At 42.3% G+C, this 14,813-nt stretch overlaps 1 protein-coding gene across 2 annotated transcripts; it reads left to right on the top strand.

Moving 5' to 3' along the window:
* The first annotated feature begins 1,262 nt into the window (after positions 1 to 1,262).
* ponzr1 (plac8 onzin related protein 1) lies at positions 1,263 to 14,548 on the top strand. Of its 2 annotated transcripts, none has more exons than XM_084312382.1 (4): positions 1,263 to 1,446; positions 3,369 to 3,456; positions 9,061 to 9,212; positions 13,589 to 14,548. In XM_084312382.1, exons 2-4 carry the CDS (start codon positions 3,372 to 3,374, stop codon positions 13,724 to 13,726), a joined length of 375 nt encoding a protein of 124 aa, XP_084168508.1. In that variant the 5' UTR covers positions 1,263 to 1,446; positions 3,369 to 3,371; the 3' UTR covers positions 13,727 to 14,548. The 2 variants fall into 2 exon arrangements, with proteins under 2 accessions (XP_084168508.1, XP_084168509.1); XM_084312383.1 differs by having other exon boundaries at positions 3,321 to 3,456.
* The last annotated feature ends 265 nt before the right edge of the window (positions 14,549 to 14,813 follow it).

The following is a 14,813-nucleotide window of genomic DNA, read 5'->3' as shown; positions in this document are numbered from 1 at the left end:
CCATGTACATGTCAAAATACTTCCCAAAGGTCAGTGAATACCACGATCACAACACCAGAGGGAGCTCCACAAATCATGTTAAACCCAGATTCGGCTCAAACAAGGGACTAAACACGTTTCGCAATTATGCCACATCAATGTGGAACGCCCTACCCAAAGCTGTAAAGGAATGTGAATCACTACCCACTTTCAAAAACACTCTCAAAAAACACCTACGGGAGACTGCAATTCGAAACTGGCCCCTGTAAATGTCCTAACACAACCCCCTCCAATGTACAGTAAATTACCAAGTATGGTCTTGTCAATATTCCAATGTACAGTTTTGTTTGTACAGTTGTACAGTGTACAGTGTCCCCCACCCACCCCTCCTACCCAACCCCCCCCCCACTCCTACCCAACCCCCCCCCCCCCCCACCCACCCAACCACCTCCAATGTACAGTCCCCCCCCCCCCCCCCCCACCTACCCAATCCAATGTACAGTTTCTACAGCAAATGTATATACTTTTTTTTTCTGGGCTCTCTTTGTATCACAAACAGTACTGTATTTACAAATATGGTATGTCATAAATATATAGATGTAGCAGTACTGTCTATCTGTATGTCATGTATGTCATATATGTTACGATGAATTGAAAATGGGGGACCCTGATGTAAACAAGACGAAAGTCTTTCTCTGGTCTGCATCCCCTTAACAATTGTATGTATTGAGCTGTACTGTACTGTACCCATTCTGCAATCTGTTAATAAAGTTTCAATCAATCAATCAATCAATCAAAGCTCGTGAGGGGCAGAGAGCGTTGATGAATGTTGATTACTTCCTTAACGTAAGTGGTTAATTAATTCATTTTAATAAAATAAAATAATAATAATAATAATAAATAATGATTTTTTATCCCCCCCCTCCACCCGCTCTCTCTCCCATGAGCTCATACCGGAAGTGTTGCAGTGTTCGCGGGTTCATTTTTTAGGCGGCAGCAGGCATATAATGGCAGCAGGTACCTAGAGTAGGGTCCAGCTGCAGCGCCGGAAAATCCTCTCACTGGGCAACAAGCCTTTGGCAGCCACGAACCTACTTTCTAAGAAGCAGCTCGGAGGTGCGCTGTTTTAAGTGAGCGTGCGTCCGGCGCTGCAGCTGGACCCTATTGGCAGGTACCTACGTCACTGCACTGTGATTGACACATCTGTCGGCTCTTCTTATGTTGTGTGTCATCGCCACCTAGTGTTCAGAACAGGAATTACTTCTAGTGGATCACTTATCATCACCTCTCCTTCTAACGGACGCAGCGAGGAAAGTGAAAGTTTCTTTTCGCACGAAACGACGAGAAGTCCAGAAGCAAAACTCTGATCGGACTTCGGAAGTCATATAATTTATTACAACTCGTCGAGGTCAGTTTCTCTCGAATAAAGCACCGTGTTCTTAAGTGCAAAGGGGTGCGAGAGAAAAGGTAAGAGAAAATGCACCACGGTTTCAGGGACTATTGTATTGGCTTTAGTCAGATCCACCGTTTGAATAGTTAATATTAATAACTCGATCTCGATTAGACTATGAGGCAGTTACAACACACCAGTTGTAACCAGGACACCACTTTGAACCAGTTTGTCCACTTTAATGAAAATATGTCGTTTGTCGTCAACAATACAACACAATTAATACAAACATGATACAAATAATTTTTTTGCCTTTAAGTCATTTCTTCATGATGCTGGAGTGGCCACTGGCCACCTCTGGTAAAATGGTCTACATCCTTAATTGAAAAGATCATGCTGTTCCTATACAGGGCTGTACGCTAAGCTTTTTCACTAGGGGCACACTTGCCCCTAAATGAGAAATTTAGGGGCAAATAATATTTTTTAGGGGCACATTTTTAAATAACTATTTTACCATTATAGTAGGGCTGGGCGATATGGCCTCTAAATGATATTGCGATATTTTTTGGCCATATCACGATACACAATATATATCGCAATATTTTGACATTTCCTAAAGCACTTAAAAATGCTTGATTTAACCCTTTGATGCATACAGTCACGCCAATATGATGATTATAATAAGTCCCTGCAACATATGTTTGCATTATTAAACCATGAAGATGCTTTAAAAAATAATTTAATGAAAATGTACTAAGAGTAGTCTACTGACACACTAATAAAAAAAATTATTTACATCTAAGACTATTTATATAAAAACTCTTGGGTGCCCTTTTTTGCACAGTACTGTGTTTTCTATCCACTTTAGCCAAACACACACACACATATATATATATATATATATATATATATATATATATATATACTACTGTGAGAAAATAATAATTACACACAAAGGGATAATGGCTTATAGCAGACTTAATGATTTTAGAATATTTCAGATAATGAAATTAAATGTTTATCATCAACTATCCAGTTAGTATTTATACTGTCTGTAACGTTTGGCTACTTTAAATCATTGAATGTAGAGAGAGAGCGAGAGAGAGAGAGGGGGCGAGAACGCACAAGAGAGCCAGCCCCCCCCCCCCCCCGGGTTTTGTTCTAGGTTCGCGTTTTGATCGTCTAAGCTGCCGTAGGTGATGACGTCACACTCGAATGTAAACAGGAAGAGTCTAACACGGAGATGGAAAGTCACAGTGGTCGATGATATACAGAAACGAATAACTAATAAATATGAAGTTATGTTTAAACTTCTGTTGTCAAGCGTTGTCACTTGTCAATATAACCCACCCCCTTTCCTCACTTTTCCACCGTCCCTGCTTCACTCGGGACCACCAGCTAACGTTAGCCCATTGCTCGTGTCAATTAAATTGCATGTTATTAAATGTCCGCGCTGGTCTGTCTAATGAAATTACAACCGCAACATTATGTCGCCTGTACAGCCCTGGTTGTAGGCTAATGTTAGTGTAGTGAAATGCGAATGAAGGGGTGAAATCACTATTCGCAAGCTTGCGAGTAGATATAATTTTTCATTCGCACCGGCCAAATTAGGTGGCAATTTGCGACGATCTCGTCGCAGCGTACAGGCCTGCTATACCCAGTTGTGAAATGATAGAATAAATATCGTATATTCTATAATTTTGTTGTTTATTAGGTTTTCTAACAACTTGGACATTATTTTACGAGGTGACAATATGTAACTTGACTTTGATATAGTTAATAAAGGCTAAACATTTTGCCTGGTCACAGTCCTCACAATCCTGACTATACCTATACCTATATATTGTGTGTATTGAGCCGTACTGTATTGTACCCATTCTGCAATCTGTTAATAAAAATGTCAATCAATCAATCAATCAGGTATCACAGCAGTTTTCTGTTTAACACCCAGGCTCCCCCCCCTCCATCTCTCTCTCTCCTGTCCTCTTCCCTGGGACAGAAAATGGCTCAAACGATCATCGTGACCCAGCCTGGCTCAGGAACATGGACCACCGGACTCTGTGACTGTTGTGCTGATGCTGGCACCTGTAAGTCACGTCGTGTCAGACTTTAATAATGAAACGATACCCAACGACACAATTCCTTTGGTGTTTACACGCCTTTTATTTTTTTCTTCTTTTGGTCAAACAACTCCATGCAATGGCATAATGCCTACAGTACCCGCCACCCATTAATAGCCTAGGTGTCAAAGTCCAAGACTTCCATGTCTCTATGAGTCACTGCATTGCTATTATGTTACATTCAAATGTATTGCCGTTATGCATCACAAGTACAGTACAGCAAAAAGAGGTTTGGCATCCAGCCAGAGTGCAAAGGTAACTGTAAAGTGCAACAGTGTATAGGTAATTCAACTGGGTATAAAATATATAAATGAGTACTACTGAGTAATAGTACTAATCAGATGTATGTACAGAGTTGTAGTATTAATGTACAGTGATACAGCACTAATTGTACAGAATAAGAATAAATTAGAGTGGTCAAATTAAGAGGTAAGGCAACTGTTGAAGCAATGTGCAGTATTACAAACATGTCAGACCAGTACACCAGGAAATGGTCAGAAAAGATCATAGCCGATCAACTGCACCCACTATGGTCTGAGTATGCACTCTTACCCTCAGGGCGGAGGTACTGTACTGCATGCCCAGGACTAGAATTACGATGCATTAAGTGTTTTGTCCAACGCAGCATTCAGCTGCTTAACAACTTTTAATTATTTGGTCTTTTTAGCACTTGCACCATGGTGCCGTTGAGGGTCATGCACGTAGGGTGCATCAAAATACACATTTCCAGCGTATTGATTTGTCTGGGTGCTAAAAGTGTTACCATCCATGTAAAAACAATACATGCAAAATATTTCTGCAATACGAGGTGATTTAGAGGTGGATCCGTTTTTATGGCAAAGTGTCCCTTCACGCTGTCCTCCCCCAACATGGCCTGCTGTTACCCTGTTTTGAAAACATTTTCTCGCACCTGCAACTTTTTGGGGGATGGGCCTATAAATAGCTTTGCCTGTGTGGCTCTGCATCACAGTTTACTCAATTCCCCCAACTCCACCATCACCCACCACAGGATCCATCTCTCCAACTATATCTCCAGCTACCCAGTTATCACAAGATGGCGTCGCCGCCCTTAGGCTCCCGCCAGAGCAGCCACAGCCTGGTCTTAGGTCTGGGCGCCAGCATAACCGATGCAGATGCCATCATCACTGGCGCCAAGCTGCCACTTGGTCGCCAGATCTTGTGGTGCATGATGTACAACTGTGACACGCAACTGCATGCCAAGCGGCCAGGTTTGACCGGAGCCTTGTCACGGTTCCATGCGGCTAAATGTTAGGGTTAATAAATGTTGTTCTCAAAAACAATTTCTTGCCGTTTTTGAAATTGCCTTGTAGGGCTGTACCCGACTAAGGATTTGGATGGTCGACTATGATTGGCCAAAATTTGCCGTTAGTCGACTATTGGTTGACTAAAAATAATATATATATATAATTTAATTAAATTCCATTTGGGCTGTGGGGGGTGCTTAATTTTAGTCTGAAGGAGTCGACTGAAGGCTTCTTGTCCTCTGCAAAAGCATGCAATTGGTCCACTGATGGATACATCTTGATATTTGTCTAGTCTAGTGTGTTCATTAGATGGGTGAAATCCTCTTTCAGTGCCTCTGTGCCTGTTTTCTTAGGCAGTTAGCCTCTGGTATGCGTGCCATTAGCGTTAGCCACGCTTCTAGGCCTCTTTTATTTTGGAAAGAATGATAACATATATATATTTTTTTACTATTCAACTAAGAGGTTGGTTAGTCGACTACGGCTCCTTTCGACCGATTAGTCGACTAATCGACTAATAGGGGTCAGCCCTATTGCCTTGTCATGTTATCTAGTAAAACACCCAAAAAGGCCCATTTTCATATATTTCACATGCTGTGTGCTAACTCTAAATCTCAACAAATCTTTCCCAAACTTTGCACAAATCATTTGTATGTGTGTCCGAACAAAATGCAATCCCAGAGAGATTGATATGTTGAGATTACATTTTTGCATTACATGCTATCATACAGTGTGATATGGATATGGGTTATATCTATAGTAATAGGCATAGTAATCCAAGTTCTTCTGCTTTAATTGCTCACTCATTAACTGGCTAAATGAATATGTAGGCCATTGGTGGGAGGCTATCACACAGCCAGGCATCCTGGCTTTAGGTTGCTGCCACAAGACGGAGTCAGGTTGTTGACCTCACAACATCCTGCAGGACTTCAGATCGACGGATTGTGGCAGCAGCAAATCCTCGAGGACCTGGCCGTTTAGCTTCTGTCATTTCCTCCGTCAGGCTAGACATAGCAACTTCACACGACAAAACAATATGTTCCTCTTTATCTGCTTGTCTGGAAGAATAACATTAAGTATGTACCGTGTGTACTGTAGAATCCCCCCCCCCCTTCATCGTAACAACAACACGGGATTTCTAGGGGAATAATGTTTTATGCGAGTGTTGAGTTTTTCTGGGAACTTGGCGAGAGATTGTGAAACTGAGAAGTCAGGGGATGAGGGAGGGTCCGACGGCGCTGCCGGACGCCTGTTTTCCTGGAAATTGTTGAAAAGAGGGAGGATTTCAGTCGGGAACAAGCAGGAGGCCATGTGTTATGATGAGGAGGAACAGGAAATGGCTCGGTTTGGTTGATATTATGGATACTATAATTATTTTTATAATTACTTTCTTTAGAATGATGGATTATTATGATCATCTTCATTTGACACTGTTTATTTGATTAATTATTGATTGATTAACCAAAGCTTTGGCAATACTGTATACTGAAATAAGGCTTATTGGAATTGAGAGAGAGGGAGAGAAAGAGAGTGAGAGTGAGAACAATGACACTGGTGGTACCATTGATACTGTAAGGATAAGTTATGCTAAATCCACAAACCCGGGTGCTCTCTCTCTCTCTCTCTCTCTCTCTCTCTCTCTCTCTCTCTCTCTCTCTCTCTCCTCTCTCTCTCTCTCTCTCTCTCTCTCTCTCTCTCTCTCTCTCTCTCTCTCTCTCTCTCTCTCTCTCTCTCTCTCTCTCTCTCTCTCTCTCTCTCTCTCTCTCTCTCTCTCTCTCTCTCTCTCTCTCTCTCTCTCTCTCTCTCTCTCTCCCTCACTCCTCTTCCTGTGGAGTTTGAATTCAGCACGGGAATCCCTTCAGACGATGAATCATACAAGTCTGTTTTAGAAATCTTTTTGGACAGCTTGTGTATTTTGCAGATGTAAAAGTCAATCCAAATCACTTGGGAGACTGAATGTGATTCATCACACTGTGAAACGCTGTGAATGAAGTTAATGAACACAACACTCTAACTCACCATCTTCAGATAGATAGGTTTGAAAACGTGTTAATCTGAAAACAAAAAAATGCAGTTATATGGTCCTTGGTCTGAAGTATTCTCTTTAGTAGTACCACTGGAGTGAAAGTACTGAGAGTGAAAATCTAAATGAATTTAGTCCTACTGATAGATTGCCATACAGACCTACCGTTATTCTAATACATACATGATATCAGCTGAATTGTAAAGTAAAGTCCTTTATCTACAGTCCCTCTCTCTTAATGTTAGCATGGTGTTATTCACCATCAAAGATGGGAAAAAAACGAATAATAATTTATATTCTCCTTTGGTTCATTACAGTTTACTCAAGCATAACAGACACAATATTTCTGATACTGGGAATACATTCCCTGAGGTTCATAGATGTCCCTAGATACCAAGAACATGCAAATTGTCCTTGTAGAAGTGGAGCAATCTTCCATTTACTTGCGTATGTACTTTTAGGCGAATCTTCTGAAAATATGGAGGGAGCTAATTGAAATCGATACTCGTAGAAGCCCTCCGAGGTAGAGCGGGTAGCATAGTTAGCACTTCACTCTAGTAATTCTCTCATAGCGAGAGGACAGAGGGAGGCTAGTACAGTAAGTGGTGTGTTTATTTTGTTTGGCTATTAGGCCTGTTGGCCCAGAAAGGGAAGGCGTTCTTAATGGAGAACTAGCGATTAACCACGTGTGGTCCAAAAAGGAAGCAGCAACAAAGCATTGATGCTATTACTGCACAATAGTCTTGTATGGTATGACACAACATTAACCACGTACTCCGTACCATGCCACCTCACATGCACTCAGGTCCATGTGCATCTACACCCGACACTTTGTATATAACGCACTGCAGGGACGTGCACAAGACTTTAGAAAGGCAGGTGCCCGAAATCATAAATGGGCATTAATTAGTAAATGTAATCCGATTTTTGGGGTTAATACAAGTATATCATGGTACATTCAGTTTCACCGATAGATGTCACCAAAACTACATAGTGTCCCTTTAATAACACAATATGCGCTCCAGACCAACAGCTGCGAGAGCGCGAGAGCGAGAGCGAGAGAGAGAGAGAGAGAGAGAGAGAGAGAGAGAGAGAGAGAGAGAGAGAGAGAGAGAGAGAGAGAGAGAGATGCGTGATTTTCCTGCACTAGCAGCAGCAGCAGACAGGGAGGGGCTGGCGACGTGTTTCACGAAAATATACAGTGCACTGCAAACCCGACATTTTATTTTGTTGGGCAAATACCTTACCTGATGTGTACTCTTGCTTTGTTTTAGTTGAAATAGTAACTGTAAAAAAAGAGGTCTCGACTCGAGTGTGAGGGCACTGTGAGCTCAACAACAGCTGGATATCAATTTCCTGTTCAGTGCACTGCTGGCCCTGCGCGGTTTACATGTTGGCTGGAAGGACCTATTATTTACGAGAGGGGTGGCATTTCTCTCTCTTTCTTTACCTAATATTTAGATTCTATCGTGACATCTTTCATTTGGAAGGGCAGGGCAGTATATATATATGTGCAACTGTAAAAAAAAAAAAAAAGAGGGTGGCATAAAAAGGGCACTTTCTAATGAGAAATGAAAAAGGCAGGTGCCCGGGCACCCCTTCCCCCCTATGTATGCACGTGCCTGACGCACTGTATCTATGGATGCCGGATCGTGGGTCCGTAAGCCCAGAGGCAACCAGCTGCAACCGCAGCCAAATACAACACCGTCGGTGAAGCGTCAACGGCACGTTGGAGTATAGATTTGACTTAAGAGACGCCAGGATCAGAATGAGAACAGTGTTCATACGCTGGGTAGAGCTGTTGCTACTGCCAGGAAATGTGCACCATTCCTTCCATTTGCATTGTTTAATCAGATTGTTTGTGCTTTGGTTTTGTGCCACTTGGATTACTGTTCTGTAGTGTGGGCTTCTGCTTCAAAACAGTTAATAAACAAATAAACAAATACGCACAGCTTGACTACTGAAATACTTCATAAAATAGCAGAAAATAAACCTGTGTGTGAATATGTTTGTCTCTGAGATAGTAATAAGATAGATAGATACAAATTCAAACCTACAGTAATCTGGTGGACGGTTATAAACATAGTCATTGTCAACGTCATCAACAGCACAACCTCTCACCGCCTTGCGTCAAAAGATTTGTAGCAGTATTACTGTCAGTGTACCGAAACCTCTCTCTGCAGTATCAGTATTACTGTCACAGTACCATAACCCCTCTCTCTCCACAGTATCACTGTGTCAGAGTACCATAACCTCTCTCCCCCTCCTCCCTTGCGTCCCTCCCAGGCTGCTGTGCGTGGTGGTGTTTCCCCTGCATGCAGTGCAAGACGGCGGGTGACTTTGGCTGGTGCTGCTGCATGCCGGTGCTGGACAGCGTAAGCTGCATGGCGGTGTCCTGCTGCCTCCGCTCCTCCATGAGAGAGCGCTACGGCATCCAGGTAAGAACCCTCACTGTATAAAATTACCTATTGTGACCGTTAGGATAATCACAGCCTCCTGAAACTTTACAAGCACAGACTAGAGACATAACCTCCATTCAGAGGATATATGACATGTCTAGGTAGATTGAAAAGAAAGGGGTGTTTCTGAGACATTTTCAGAACAGAAGTGATTGCCATCCAATCGTGAGAAAACGTAATTCTTGGCGAAATCTCCAGAAGTTTTTGACATTTTCTAAGGTGTTCTTTAACTCTTTGACTGCCACCGACTTACCCCATCTCTACCGCCTGACACCAGCGTTATTGACCATCTTAGCGATGTTTGCAGACCCATCGTCTGCTCTGTATTATAGCTATGGAGACAATAGTATGGCTCATTTGACAGACATTGTTCATAGTCCATTTCTGACTAATTAGTTAGCTAAAATGAAAGTTGTTGTTTACATGTTACAGGCATGTATCCCCTCCATACTTCCCATTCCCCCACGTGGAATGCACATTATTGGATAAATGACAAGCTGGTGCTCTAGTGCGACATCTAGTGGGCGTGACAGTGGATCAGGAGGTAGGGCGGTCGTCTGGTAATCGGAAAGGTTCCTGCTCCTCCCGGGCAGCGTGTCGAAGTGTCCTTGAGCAAGACACTTAACCCCTAATTGCTCCTGATGAGCAGGTTGCCGTCGCTGTGTGAGTGAATGGGTGAATGTGAGGAACAGAAAATTGTAAAGCGTTGTTTGTGGTTCTCCTTCTCACAGGCTCTGTGATCCGTCACTGAGCGGGGGGTGTGGTGCAGTGGAAGACGGTGGTGGTGGGTGGTGATGACGTGGTCTGTTTCTATGGAAACGGCACTGGAAAAAAGTTCCTTAACCCTTTCACTGCCACACTTCTTCTTTCGTGTATCATCAGATGGCCAACTCTATGTCCTGCAGCCACGCCCTCGTCTATGGTCCTACGTCGAAAATACCAGCTTCTAAGGGCGGGCTGTAGACGGGGAAGCTGGTGATTATATGCTCGGCAGTCTGTTCAGGCTCGCCACACTCGCATGCCGCACTGTCCGTGAGGCCCCACTTCTTCATGGAAGACTTGAAGCGCCCAACTCCAGTGCCTAGACGGTTCAGCGAGGTCCATAGATGGCGTGGCAAATCGTCTCCTTTTACACCACCTCCTGGTAGGGCTGGGCGATATAACGATAACAATAAATATCGCGATATATTTTAATAATCGATATCGAATATCGAAATTAAAAAAAAAATCGAAAAATCGTTTTTTTTTTTTTTTTTTTTTACCTGCAACAGGGCAGTTTTAAAACCAGAGACAGTGGACAGACTTGTCTTTCTTGCCTGGAACTTAAAGTAATGGCTTTGCTTGTCCAAATGACAATACTGACCAAATTCAGATTTCTTTTTCTCTTGTCCATTTATTTTGTTTGCTTTCTAATTTAAAATACAGTTTGAAACCATCTGTACACAGTAGGCTATGTGTGCTAGCAGAACTAGACTCCAGTCACGAGTCACGGTGCACATGTGCAGTGGTTTCTCCACCAAAAAAGCGCCAAAAGATCGAAAATAAACTAGCAGAGCCAGAACTGTTCAACTCCTCTGGAGCCACAGCCAGCAGAGAAGCCGGTTTACTTTAGCTTTTAAACCAGCTGCAGCCTGAGAACTGGAGTGTGAGGGGATGTAACACTAAAGATGGCGGCAATGACAAATAATTGCTGCAAAATAAACATACATCTGTTGTTAAAAAAATAAATAAAAATAATTTTATTTTTTAATTCTTTTTATACTTATAACAATTCGATAATTATCGATATCGAGAAATAAAATAAAATTATCATATCGTTATCGCGATATGATTTTTTTCCATATCGCCCAGCCCTGGGTCCTGGATGTATCGCTGGATACGGGAGGGCCCAGCCGACTCCCATGATCGTTTCCAGGATGCTGCCAGCCAGGCAGGCCTGTACGCTGCGATGATATGATCGCAAATTGCCCCTTTAATTGGCCGTTGCGATTGGTAAATATTATCTGGGGGCGGGCTTGCGAGTAGTGCTTTCAAGCCTTGCATTCGCATTTCACTCCTAAATTATCCAATGCGTGTGATGACGCCACTCACGCGAGCTGTCAGTGCGACACAAGAATCTGTCGGCAATGAATGAACTTACTGCGATCACCGATAGCCTGAGTGAAAAAAAAGATTTGCGCGGAGTGAATCTGGGTCACGCTATATACTTGGAACTTGTAGTCTATCGTGCGATTAAAGACCAGGTCCCTATCTGCGTAGTCTATACATCCAACACCAAATCCCATAATTCCTAGCGAAACGAAACTGAATATGGCCGCTTCCTTTAAATAATAATATGGCTCTTGCTCCGCAAGAACAACGGAGTGGATAATGGATATCAGTAAATTTTATGACAACCACGTCCGATGTGGAGAGATGATAAGATGATGATGATTGACGTGATGATGTGATGATTGATTGACGGGGACACGGAAACGTCTAACGTTCAGGATCAGCCATGCATTACGTGAGTACCCCACTATTAGGACGTGAAATACTGTCTACTTAAATTGACACCGCGGATCAATAAAGTATCAACCTATCTATCTAATAATGAGACGATATGCAAATAATATAATACTAATAATTGTCGGTTCCCCGTATATGAAATGAAATGACTGCTGGTAAAATCACTGTTTATTTCTCGTTTTGCATAGTATTACATTCCACTTCTATAAACAATCAAAGTCCTACCGTAAGAGCCTCATACGGGTCAATTAAACCTTTTTTATTAGTCTTTCCTTCGAGCTAAGTTGGACTGAACATTTCACTGTCAAAAGCGCAAATGTAAATAAGGTTGCGTTGCAACAGTTTTCAAAATAAAGGTCATATATACAAATACCTCTCAATTCTTATAAAAAAAAAAGTCCCGGATATACATAAACATTAATTGGCATAGATCTCTATAAACGGCCCAACACATTGATCACTTTAGGCATACACTGAAACCAGTAACATCACAAATATGAAGCAGGTAATTACCCATACAAATAATAAACCTTTCATGAGGTTATTTACAATAATAATAATTCATTTGATTTCTAAAGCACTTTTCATTGTGAAACAAATGTATGCAGAGTTTCTTCTCCTCCTGATTAATGGTGTGTGTGTGTTGTGATGATCTCATTCAAGGAGCACTACACAAGCGCGCGCACACACACACACAGTTTGTTGTTTTTGTTCTATTAGTGATTTACACACTCTCAGTTGGTTCATTATAAAAGATACAAACCTGAAAACAAACGCACTTAAATGTTAAATAAAAGGACCACAGTAATGAGGCAGGAGGAACATATTTTTTTTAATAATGGTAAAATTGTTATTAAAAAATTTGCCCCTAAAAAATATTTTTTGCCCCTAAATTTCTCATTTAGGGGCAAGTGTGCCCCTAGTGAAAAAGCTTAGCGTACAGCCCTGCCAGGCGTCTCTGGACAAGTCCTCAGAAATAGACTATAGCATTTCTTGTGCTGCCTTGTTGTAGGGATGGCGAGAGTTTAGCCTGCCTGGTGGTGCCGGTGTTGTTGTGGCTTTGTGCAGGATGTGCCAGTCGTACTTCTGGGCTTTTCTTGCCAGGGTGAGGGTAGCCGCATCACGTCGGAGACTGGCTGGGGCGATTCCAGCTAGGACTGGCAGGTAGGACACGGGTGGGTTTCAGGCAACCAGTTACTGTCCGGAGGGCGCTTTTGATGACAGTATCTATCTTGTTGACGTGGGGACTTCTGCTCCAGACTGCCACACGACAGAAGGTTAATAACCCTTTACTATCACACAACCGACGGTCGCTGTTAACCTTCTGTGTATTGTCACAGTGAAAGGGTTAACCGTTTTGGTAGTGCGGCAGTGAAAGGGTTAAGATGATCAGAATTACAATTTTTCTTTCCCCACAAAGCCCAGACTAATCCTCTCTCCCTCTCTCTCTCTCTTTCTCCCTCCCTCCCTCTTTCTCTCTCCCCCTCTCCTCTCTTCTTCCCTCCCTCTCTTTCTCTATCTCTCTCCCTCTCTCTCCCCCCTCTCGCTTTCTCTCTCCCTCTTTCTTTCTCCCCCTCTTTTTCTCCCCCTCTCCTCTTCTTCCCTCCCTCTCTTTCTCTATCTCCCCCTCTCTCTTTCTCTCTCTTTCTCTCCCTCTCTCTCTTTCTCTCCCCATCTCCTCTCTCTTTCTCTCTCTCTCTCTCTCTCTCTCTCTCTCTCTCTCTCTCTCTCTCTCTCTCTCTCTCTCTCTCTCTCTCTCTCTCTCTCTCTCTCTCTCTCTCTCTCTCTCTCTCTCTCTCTCTCTATCTCTCTCTCTCTCTCTCTCTCTCTCTCTCTCTCTCTCTCAGGGCTCATGCTGTGATGACTGCTGTAAGGTGGTCTTCTGCTATCCCTGCACGTGGTGCCAGATGTCCCGCGAGGTGAAGATAAAAAATCGCACCCAGGGCGGCGCAACCGTGATCACCACGCAGGTCCAAAGCGCATAGGAGCCTGGCTAGCGTCTCCTAGAAGACTACCCACCTCCTAGTGTAGCATTTTGTTCTTTTTCTTTTTTACCCAAAACGGGTTTCAAACCGGCAACTAATTGATTCCCACATAATTATCCACCAAATAATTATAAGATGCTTCTTGTTCAATGTTTCATATGTTCTATAAATAGTCTGTGGTGGAAAACAACAGAGGCAGTAAATGCCATAATTTTAGCCTTTTCTGTTATTCAGAACTTAAAGGGACCAACAATGGTGATTGATTTAGCACGTAATCTCACTCACATCCAAAAACTGTGAAAAGGTTTGCACACATTCATTTAGTTTGACAGTTATTGAGAGTAAATTAGTTTGAATACGGCCGGTTAATTACACCTCAATGAATTGATCCAGTTCCTATAAGACAAGGTATTGCTATTTTCACATCTACATCATTTCATTGAGCTGTAATTGACACAAGGAATCAATGTCCCCGATGACATCACCATATTGGCCATATTCAAACTAATTTACTCTCAATAACTATCAAACTAAATTAATGTGCAAAACTCTTTACAGTTTTTGCATGTGTGTGAGATTATGTGCAAAATCAATCAGCATTGTTTTTTTGCTAGTGCCCCTTTAAATTCACTAGATATTTCTGTAACGTTCTGGGTATTTCCATTCCAAGTATATACTGTATGACAATATCACACTGTAATATACACAAACTATTTGCACTTGAATGTTAAGATTTTATATTTTGCCTGTTTTGTAGCGACTGCAGTTATTTCTGTTCAATTTGTGTGACTTAAAATAAATCCTTGGCTCTATTTCAGGCAAGAGAGTTCAGTCTCATCTTTACCCTGGTGTATGCGATACATTTCATCTTTACCCTGGTGTACGCGATACATTTCATCTTTACCCTGGTGTACGCGATACATTTCATCTTTACCCTGGTGTACGCGATACATTTAATCTTTACCCTGGTGTACGCGATACATTTCATCTTTACCCTGGTGTACGCGATACATTTCATCTTTACCCTGGTGTACGCGATACATTTCATCTTTACCCTGGTGTACGCGATACATTTCTTATACTATGA

The sequence above is a fragment of the Notolepis coatsorum genome, assembly GCF_963971535.1.
Source record: "Notolepis coatsorum genome assembly, chromosome: 4".
NCBI classification, from domain to species: domain Eukaryota; kingdom Metazoa; phylum Chordata; class Actinopteri; order Aulopiformes; family Paralepididae; genus Notolepis; species Notolepis coatsorum.
The sequence above is the reverse complement of the archived record's forward strand: the minus strand, read 5'-3'. Positions and strand labels throughout refer to the sequence as shown.